Source organism: Artemia sp. Qi Xiang Cuo, chromosome 7, assembly GCF_049724085.1.
Source record: "Artemia sp. Qi Xiang Cuo chromosome 7, ASM4972408v1, whole genome shotgun sequence".
NCBI classification, from domain to species: Eukaryota; Metazoa; Arthropoda; class Branchiopoda; order Anostraca; family Artemiidae; genus Artemia; species Artemia sp. Qi Xiang Cuo.
Genome location: NC_142800.1, coordinates 12995771 through 13006813, shown reverse-complemented (window position 1 = coordinate 13006813; position 11043 = coordinate 12995771). Strand labels below are relative to the sequence as shown.

The window sequence follows — 11043 nt, the reverse complement described above, 5'->3', positions numbered from 1 at the left end:
TTTTGTTTTTTTTTATTGAGGACAGTAGAGCAGAGGTCTCGACTGAAATATTTGTATTATATTTTCCTTTTCACCCGCTGCAAATATCTTCCCTTTTCGTCCTTTCAACCCAAAAGACAATTTATCATTTTTGTCACAAAGGGGAGAATTTGTTTTTCCTATACGAAGAGGCGTACCGACCATGCTCGAAAGTAAAGCTTTAATTAATCTCATATATTTCGCAAGAAAAGGAAACTTTCAAGGAGTTCCAGCAATTTATCGGGAATGTAACATTGGCCTCCATTAATATCATTAATATGTTCATGGTCTAAGAAATTATAGCGAGAAGTAATTATAATGCAATATCTCTATTTCCTCTAATTATTTTATAAAATGTGAAATAAATTAAGTCCATGTTAGTTGTTCCTTCCAGTCACAGATATTCAGTTTAAGCCACAGGGTTTGTCAAGAAGGTAGCAACTGAGCGACGAGCCTGAAAAAAAAGTTCAAACTGAAAAGCCGCTAGTAACTTAACTTAAAAAGTCATGGCAAACGTAGTGTATATAATCTATTTATTACTCGGCTAATTTTCAAACAGTTTCCCAATATTACAGAAATGAATTGTAAAATAATTTAGGAAAATAAGTCTAAGACATATAGAATTAGTCTATATAGAATTAGACATATAGAAGACATATAGACATATAGAATTTAGAAAAGAAAAATAGGCAGTAGAATGTTCAGAAGGGTCGTTGTCCCCAGTGGCGGATCCAAGGGGAGGGGGAGCGTGCCCAGGGGCGTCCTGAGGCTCATTTTATTGTGGGGTGAACTTCGTAAATTCTACCGAATCGCTACCTGATTTATGCCAAATTTTCTGCAGGAATCAAGAATTTTGCTAAATTTCGGCCGATTTTGCAAAATTGCTGCCGAAATTTTCGACTTAGGTGACAATTTTACCGAATGCAAAAAAACTTGGGGGGGGCACAAACCTCCTCTCCCCTCGGGACGCCCCTGCGCGTGCCCCCTAGCATAGTCTAAAGTAGTGTAATTTAATTAATTAACACAAGTTTGCTTTAATTAAACTTGCTCCTAACACAAGTTTATCAGATCAACCTATTTTGCTCCCCCCCCCCTAAAAAAAATCCTGGATTCATTCCTGATTTTCACAGAATTATTACTGGGGGGCAAGAGGGGTCTCAATCCGGAGATTCAAAGGGCATTGAATATATAATAGTTTTTTTTCGCAAAATTATTGGATGGGCAACTGCCCCCCCCCCTCTGGCTCATCCCAAAACGACGCCTCTGATGTTCAATACAACTATATTACTAAAGTATTCTAAATACAAGGGGAAAAAAGCAGAAATAAAAACAACTCAAAACTAAAAACAACCTGAGTGTAAATGGAACAAAAATGAAACAAGAAGAAAAAAACAAATAATAAGCGGTAAAATTACAGTCAAGATTAATAAATTGCCATAATAGAGAATTAGCCAGAAAGTAGCAAAAATAAAATGAAAATCGAGTTATAATTCAGGTACTTTGGGTAAATCCAGAATATAGATTCAAATTTGACTTGAGTAACTCATTGGTATATTTGATTTTGCTTAGTTTTGGTTACTTATTGCATTGAACAAAAGTAATCCTTATCCCCATTGAGTTTTGTTTTATTTTAATCATTTTCTACCAGTGGCATCATTTCATGAAAACTTGCGTGGGGAAGGGGGGGTGGAGAGGAAGTACTTTTAAATACCTAGGGGTTGACTTTGTCGTTTTTTTCAGCGACAACACCAAAGAAAGGCATTTTTCAATCAATGAAAATACACCCCCCCCCCCCAAATCTCCACCCCAATTTTTAGGCCAAAAATTTAAAAATATAGAGGAATTTTTAGGCCTAAAATCTAAAAATCTAGAGGAAGTAGCATTTTACACTCTCCTTTCATGTGACGCCACGGCTTTTTAAGATAATCATTTTAGCTTGATTTTAATTTTCCTTTATACATTTGGCTTTTACCTCTTTTTTTAATTTATTCTCTTTTAGTTCCATTGTTTTTATTTAAAAGTTTTGATTTACATTTTTTTTTCGTTGAGGATGAATATTGCTGGATCTACAGGTAAAGTAATTGCAACCTGTTGTTTTTCTAGAATTTCGACTGGCCTTAGAAGGAATTCTTAAGGCTAATTATTATTTTTCTTGTACTCTAATGTGATTTTGTAAGAATAAAGTCTATGTTTAGCTTATTTCTTAAAATTCATTACTCTACTTATTGATTGTTAAGACATTGTTAAGATATGGTTGTCCTGATATGTTTATTAGGATTTTTTTAAATAAATATATTTGTGTGACTGACACGGCACGTAGCCCAGAAGAAAGAAAGAAACAACAAAAAATAAACTTAATTTATATTTATTTTATGTCAGCCTTTGATTAGAGCTCAGAAATTATTGTATCCCACCAGGAATTTGCTGAAAATATTTGTCCTTTCTTAAAGCGCTTCTTATTGATCATAAAATATTTAGAGTTGTAGTATACAAGCATGGGTTACATAATAAAAATAAAGACATATAAACCTATCGTATTATTCTGGTAAAGTAGGTCTTTTAGTTTCGAACCAGTGCAAAGCTAAACAATAAAATAGACGAAAACACGAATACAACTAATATTCCTTTTAAAATTTTATAATAAAACCAATTATTTTTCCGAATATTGCTAGATGGCATTAGTGTACTTTTCCTTTGAGACAACTCAAAACTCAATATCAGTTTTCAGTAAAATCAAAAGTAATCCTTTCCTATGTATTTAATTTCAATTTTGATCAGCAGAATCTTTAAATCCCTTGTCAAAATAATTGACGTAAACCATACTTTAAAAATTCCTTAAGAACCTACCCTCTGTCCTTGCTCAATGGTGGCAATCATCACATCAAAGGCCTTTTTCCAAGCTGATTCAGCCAATGGAGTAAATTCGTCACCAAGATCGGCTTTCATAAGTGGAATAAAGTGCTCAGCGAAATCCTATTAAGAATAAACAAACTATTCTATTTATCCATTGTCAAATTAAGGAGCAAAAGTGGCGTTAAAATTAATTTAAATGATTTATTAAATTCAACTGAATCAACTGATTAATTCAAACCAGTCAAAATTGAAAATAACTAAAATTATATGACTATTTAGATCAATGATCAAGTTGGTAACTTTTAATCGGTAATCATGCAATCGAGTGGATTAACTGAGACTAACCGACTGAATCATTTTTTTTTATAGTTTTTTGATAGTTTTTCTGATAGTTTTTGCTTACCACTTTAACTCGCCACATATATCTTAATCAGTATAAAATTTTTATTTAAATTAGGCTGCAAAAAGCAACAAGTTTCTAGATGATGGCAAAAAACAGAAATAATCAAAGTAGTCATTACTAATGACACATATAGCTAAATGAATGCTTGTTATTGTAAATTAGTTACTCAAAAATACTAGATCTGACAACAGTGGTGTCAATCCACGAAGCTTTAGAGAGAAGGCTAAATGTGTTTCTTAATGTCTGAAAATTGGCTGAAATTGTCTTTTTCAGTTTTTTCGATGATAATACCAAAAAAGGGGCATTTCTATTTAATATAGCCGAAACAAAGGTATATTCAAAACTTATGGGCAGGAAAAAAATATTTGGGAGTGCAGGCCCCCTGCCACCCTCAATACAAAATTATCATTTAGTATAGCCAGCAAAGAGTAGCCAGTCTGTAGGTGGCGATAAAAACAGAAATAATCAGACTAATCCTTAATAAAAACCGACAAACTAAAGAAAAGTTTTTAATTTTAACTAAATTACTAGAAAAAATATGATACTTGACGACAGTTGGTCTCAATTCACGAAAATTCAGGGAGGGGCCAAATGTGTCTTTCAATGTCTAAAAACTTGCTAAAATTGTCATTCTTTTCAGTTTTGCAATGAAAATACTAAGAATAGGCATTTTAATTTGAAATACCCTAAACAAAGGTATTTTTCAAAATCTAGGGCGAGGCGAAAAACCTAGGGGGTACAAGCCCCCCTGTCCCTTTCAATTTATGCCACTGTCATACGGATTACGGAAGCAAACTGGGTCTTAAAAGCGACGCATAATATCACAAGCACGCTCCCTAAAATAGCAGGAATTCTATTCTAACAGAATTTCTAAGGTTAGAATCTTCGAAGCTCAAAAATCGAAATATGGGGATTAAATGCTCCAAGCGTCACTGGCAGTGTATAGTGCCTAGCGACTTGATTAAAAAGCAGATTTGGAAGAAAATAGGATGACTGATATAACTGGCCTTCAACATTATAGGACTAACGCTGAAATTTCTCTATTAAAGATGTTAATTAGTACTTTCTTACGTGCGTGTGTATTATACGCCACTCACTCAAGTTTACGCAGCGTAAAACTCGAGAACAAACCGGTTTCTTCGTGAGTTTCTTTCAGCTTAGCGTGAGACAAGGAAAAAACAATTGACAGAACAGATAGGAAATATATAATTTGGTCTATATAATTGCGCATTAGGGGGGGGGGGTAAAGTACTTGGACAGTTTGAAGTTAGAAAACAGTTCTTACTTCTTAATAATATGCAAAATAATTGTACCTAACACATTTTGCATGCAGACCCACTATAATTTATCCCCCCCCACCTAATGTGCAAATATATAGCCCAAATTTGTTTCTAAAGTAACGAAGAAACTAACGGAGAAACTGGTTTGTTCTCGAGTTTTACATAGCGTAAACTTGAGTGAGTGGCGTATAATGCACAAGAACCCTTTTTTATTCCAAGGAATTATTTTCTATCTGCATAAAGTAGTCCAAGCTGTGTAAAATATTTGCAGATGATGAATGCTGGTTTAGTTTTGGATGGTAAACCTTCTGGTAACATAACTCTACTCTGTTTACGATCCTCTGTACTATCAAACATTTCGTGGTAAACCGAATGGAAAAATTTTGAAAAAATTTTGAATGGAAAAATCGTGGAAAAATTTTTAGAGAGCCATTTTGTTCAACATAGTCGAAAATCTAATTAATATGTCTTTAAGGATGACTTAATCCCCCACTGTTGCCGTGGGAAGGGCTGCAAGTTATAAGCTTTTCCCATTGTTTACATATAGTATTGGTTATTGGGAAGTACACAGGTGTTTTCAGGAGGAATTTTTTTCTAGTGGGGGGTCGGGGTCAGAGTAGGGGATACGGGGAGGGCTCTTTCTATGGAGGATATATCCTTGGGGGAAGGAACATTTCTATGAAGGGGGCGCCAGATTTCCCAGCATTATTTTAAAACGATCAAAAATTAAATAAAAAAACTTTTTTTTTCAACTGAAAGTAAGGACCAAGATTAACCCTTAAAACGAACAGAAATTATTACGTATATGAAGGGGCTCGCCCTTTACTCAATATCACGTTCTTTGCGCTAAAATTTTCTTTAGTACTTTCAAAAGAGCTATTTATTCCAATTAACCGGCCTTTGTGATTCGAAAAAAATTCAAACTTTAGCGTAAAGAGCGAGGTATTGACTAGGGAGCGAACTCCCTAATATACGTAATAAGAACACACGAATATAGAACTTCGTTACGTAAGTTAATTCGTAAGTAGCGTCAGAACAAAATTTTCATAAAGCCGTCCAGCAACAAAAGGAAAATTAACATGCGAATTTCGTTTTAATTATTCATATATGGTGAACCAAAATTAAAGCTTTATTAATTAAAAACGTTAAGAAATTAACTAAAAAAAACAAGTTTTTTTTAACTGAAAGTAAGGAGCGACACTAAAACTTAAAACGAACAGAAATTATTCCGTATGTGAAAGGGGCTGTCCCCTCCTCAACGCCTCGCTCTTTACGCTAAAGTTTGACTCTGTCTCACAACTTTATTTTGTAAAACAATAAAATACTTTAGCGTAAAGAGCGAGGCGTTGAGGAGGGGAAAGCCCCTTTCATATACGGAATAATTTCTGTTCGTTTTAAGTTTGAACGTCGCTCCTTACTGTCAGTTAAAAAAACTTGTTTTATTTAGTCAATAAGGTGTCAGAAAAGACAAGTCTGCAGGAGTTTAGGGTAGGCTAAAAAAGGAGCAGAACCATCAAGCTCTAGATGGCGTTATTGATGTTTGTTTTCAATACTAGCACAATATCCCAATTTTATAACTTTGCCATAGTCTCTGGTTTCTCCAAAAATATTGTACCTAACAGGCTTCGATACAAAAAGTTTTTAATTAATGAGTTTTTTTCTATGGCTTGTTTCAATTAAAATTACTTAAATGATACATCGTCTTTTTTATTTTTAATTTCATTGCGTTATCAAATATTGTGTGATAATCATATATAATATTTATCCATACTCTTTTCCTTTTCCTTTCCTTTTCCTATCCTTCGATTTTCACTGAGATATAACAACATATAAATTAGTAGAAATAGAACGAAGATCCAAGGGAAGTCTCAAAGAAATATCAAGGTCTGTATTTCCATGTATGTCAAAATAATAATTAACTAGGAAAAAATTTATAAAGGATGGTATGATTCCTCCTAATTCAATCATAATAAATTTTTCTAAATAATAATTATTTTTCAAACTTTCTACCTTGTCCATTCAACTTTTTGTAATTTAACACACCTCAACGTTAATGTATTTAAAATCATAATGTAACAAATATGCTTAACGTATCTAATTATAAGATCCAGGGATGCAAATTCAAAAAAAGGAAGTGATTTCTGATTTGACCACGCTGACTAAACAACTTGGATGTTTAGTCTTTGGATACTTTGACTAAATATCTTGGATTTAAGACCTCAAGAGATCTTAAATACAAATACGGATCAAAAGCCACTAAAGGAATTTGGAATTATGGAAATCCTCATGAAAATAACAAGAGTTGATTCCCAAGCTAGCCAAAAATGGGAGATGGCCATGGAAACGATATGTTATCGTCATCTATGTTATATGTTATAGTCATCTAATAGAGATACGTCCAGCCCACATTAGGCGCGAATTGGAGATTATAAACTAGATATTAAGCTGGAGGACATAGCTAAGGACGGTAATGTCAGACGGCTGTCAAAATTTAAACTAAGAATACGAAAACTGTTTGGTATCCCCCTGCCGATCACTAAATACTTAATTACCCTTCATCCATGTTAAATTTGTTAAATTGAAAATTAGGCGTTATCTTCGGATGGAACCAAAAAAATCACACCAATCTATTTTTAAATTTACTAAATTTCAAGAAACAATGAAAGACTGAAGAATGTAAACGACATATTATAAAAGCCTTACTTTTTCATCTTAAATTTCAATTGAAACGAAAACAAACCTTGAAGTGTACCCTGTTAACATTGCGAGGTACATGATCTTTGCCAAGTTGAGCAAGTGATTGTCCAAGCTCAATGGAATTCTGGAGGCTTCCAACCAGAGTATCAAGTTGAGCCATAACATTCCTGGCGTGAGTGTTTAATTCAGGAGATCCTTCAAGGCCAGTGATTTCATATTTAGCAAGATTGCTGAATAGTGGCTGGTAACCGTGGTCAGTGAACAGCCTAAAAGAAGTAAAAACTGTATTAAGGTAAATCATCACTTATTAGACATGAGCACGTTTTACAACAAGTAAAACGGATATATGTTTTACTTGTGGATTTACGTTTTACGTTTTACGTTTGGACTGTGTATAGAATTGGAATTACAACTTTATTCCCAAAATGGTTCAGTCCGATATGGGTGTTAAATTATTTTTCAGTTGCTGTAAACTAAACAGTGGTTCACTGTTTTTAATGTCAAAGGTGAAAAATGTAACATTTTAGTGCATACCGCAAGTTCTAGTAATGAGGGCTAAGGAAATCAGCTTCCCATTCCTTTTCGTTCACTTGCTAAATGTGATTAAAAATAAAAAATAAAATATCAGAAAATCAGCCATTTTCCATATGACCTAGAACAAAAGCAGACGAAAAAAAGTGCAATGACCTAACCAAAAATTTTGCTGTTTTGCAGTCGATTATAAATTAACATGTTTATCGTTGTACAGCGGATAAATTTTAAAATAAACAAAATTGTAAACAGAAAAATTAATTTTAAAAACAATGGATTTATAAACTTAAATAAAAAAAATAATGAATAAAACTTGCACTTACTGTTTGAAAACCATCGCTCCTTTTCCCATAAGATCAGGCTTGGCAAGAGCCCAAGTTCCCTGAATAGCTTGGATGTCGGCAGCAGAGAAAGCAATCTGTGGATTTACCTCCTTAAGGCCGAGCAGACCTTGGTCGATTACACCAATAATACGGTCGAGTCCCTTCCTCCAGGCTGCGACGGCTTCAGGCCTCAATTGAGCTTTCAGCTCATGCTGCATAACTGGAATCAGAGCTTCTGAGAAGGCCTAGAATTAACAAAGTTTTATTTGTTTTCCAAATGAAGAAATAGTACTACGGCAAATGGCAATGGTAATAGAGTGCCACAATCTTGGGAACCCTGATCTAGTTGTAACGGTATTTGGTCATAAAATAGGTGCTAAGGTAAAGACCACCAGCCCTATTGATCACACTAATGTAAATCCAATACTTGAAGAATTAGATAAATGTAGATATATAGAATTCTAAGATATATAGAATTCTAAGATACAATTCTTAGAATTCTAAGATATATAGGAATTCTGTTATTGATGTTAAAAGTAAAAATTGCCATTCGATAGTGTCTTGAGTTAATTCAAAGGTAAAGTTTAGAAAGTGTAATTACCTTGCCGATTGTTGCGATGTCATTAGACTCAAGAATAATAACTTGAAAGGAACTTTCAAAGAACAGTTGGATATGGTACTGGAATATTAGGTAATGTAGGAGATAGATGTACCAATTCAAAAATGGTTTGGTAAGTAGCAACTGAAGTCTTAGGGAAGAAATTTATAAGCACAGCTAAGAATATTAGTAAAAACGCTATAAGCTTGGTAGAAGACAGCGGGATTTGTGCAAAATGTCTCATAGGGATAGATCTTACATGAATAAGAGGAAAGTAAGGGAAACAGAGAAACCATTAAAGTATGAATTAAGGAGACGTTAAAGGAGGTCATGGATAAAATTGACGAGGATTTGGGTGATGCAGCCAGACGGCACAATAGTAAGATATTGTTTGGGCATGTTAAGGAAATGAGAGAAAATTGTTTGTCTGGATATATCTAAATTAAAAACAGGAACTGGGCTTCAATTAGTGACAAAGAAATTGTTGAGAAGAGATTGGTAGAACATTTTAAGAATGTGTAAAACTTTGATAAAATTGTATGAGATGCTGTAGACAATAATAAAAAAAGTTTGAAAGTGAATGAAGATTTATATTACAGGGAGGAGTTAGTGACAGTACTAAAAGAATCGGAAGAATCAGAAGGCCTTTGGTGCTGATTACTTTGTAATGAGTTTTTTAAATATGGAGTTTTGAAGTTAGAGGCAAGTTAATATGTATTGTGAATGTAGCTTTAGGAAAGGTGAACTGCCTAGTGATTTTAGGAAAATTTCAACTAAAAATCCTTAAGAGTGACTGTGGTTATTACGGGAGGATTACAAGTGAAAAATCTCTTCTAGACTTCGATTATACAGATCATTTGAGGGCCTAGACAAATAATTTTTCGAATGAATGAAGTTTTGAATATTTTGAGAGCCCAGGGCTTGAGAATAGGTCTGGTAGTAATGTTAAGAAGGCTAAGTCACTTAGACTAGGTATAGAGGAATTTGAAGAGGTGATATTAATTAACGAGAAAACTGATAAAGTGGATAGCTTAACTTACATGGACAGCTTTATCAGTTTATATGATGGATGTGCTGTAGGTGTGGAATTTAGAATAGCCGAGGCGAAGGTTTTTTTTTACAGTTCAGAATATTTTGGAAGAATAGGAAGACAATTCCTTGAACTAAAGTTAGAAAATGGGAAGCTGTGGTAATAAAAGTAGTTAAGTAGGGTTCTACAATCAAAGTGCTTTGAAAGGCTAAGGAAGACTTGATAAAGAAAAATTTGGAAGAAAGGGAATAATTTGAAGAATTAAACTAAACGGGGTTTTATTTCACTCTCTGAAGCAGTTGTGAAAGAAAATTTTAAACGAATATTGTGCTTGTAATCGACTCACCAGAAATCCTCATTAAGTAGAATCCATGTGATGGCAAATAAATATGTTTCCGAGTTGAAATTTGAAATATGGAAACAAAATTAGATAAATTTGCATTGAATCCTCAGGACCTTTAACTAAAATACAATCAGGGAGTTGAAAAATATGAACAAGACAAAATATTAATGAAATTATTTCAATGTGAATATTAATTAAGTAAAAACCCAATCTTAGGGTGTTTTTTTTTTCGTGAGAGTAAGCTACAAAAGTTAATTCCTACCTGGAAATGACGGCGCTCCACGTTTCTAGCAATATGATCAGCACCAACGTTCCTCAAGTAGGCCATAAGGGTCTTTGGTTTACCCAGTAGTTGAATAACGTGGTCAAATGCCCTCATAACTTTAATTATGTGTGTTCCAAAGGCAGGGTTGTCATCCAACTTAGTAAGCGGGGTATCTCCAAAGCCAGTACGGGTGAAGAGGATTTGATAATCTGGGTGCTTGGTAAATACCCTGCAATAATATATTTTATTTATGTTTTTTTCATAATTTTTTTATATAACCGACCATGCAGAAAGATTAAAGCTACAGGCTTGACTTCCAAGCGAGATTAAAAGCGATCTGAGGTATTAAGCGAGAGTGATTTTATACCAGACCCCGTCAAATTAGGGGTATAATTTTATGGGAGGGGGCCCTTTCGAAGCAACGTAGGGGGATCCTCCTCTCCCTGTTTTGTGCAAGCACAGTCAAATTCACTTACTAAAGGCTCTGTTACCTTAGGGCCTGTTTCTAAACTTGAAACATCACTTACTTGTATTTATTTTTTAATAGTGTCTGGAAAATATGATAGGGTCACCTTATTTTAGGGCGGTCTCGACATTAGGAAAAATCTATTCCATGTCATAATGACCCTTTTTTGATATTTTGATTTCATGTTTCAATTAAAATATTTCTTGTTACTTTAAATGGTTTAGGAAAAACATAAT

General features: G+C 33.9%; 1 protein-coding gene across 1 annotated transcript in view; it reads right to left on the bottom strand.

Annotated features, from left to right (window-relative positions):
- Positions 1-331: 331 nt before the first annotated feature.
- LOC148949971 (uncharacterized) overlaps positions 332-11043 on the bottom strand; it is a 56092-nt gene continuing 45380 nt past the window's right edge. Inside the window, exons 19-23 of the mRNA XM_089092039.1 lie at positions 10339-10570; positions 8106-8350; positions 7295-7517; positions 2866-2991; positions 332-472 (exon numbers count right to left, since the gene is read on the bottom strand). Of these exons, the coding sequence (XP_088948165.1) occupies positions 428-472; positions 2866-2991; positions 7295-7517; positions 8106-8350; positions 10339-10570 (871 nt within the window). The 3' untranslated portion in view covers positions 332-427. The remainder of the gene's footprint in view (positions 473-2865; positions 2992-7294; positions 7518-8105; positions 8351-10338; positions 10571-11043) is intronic.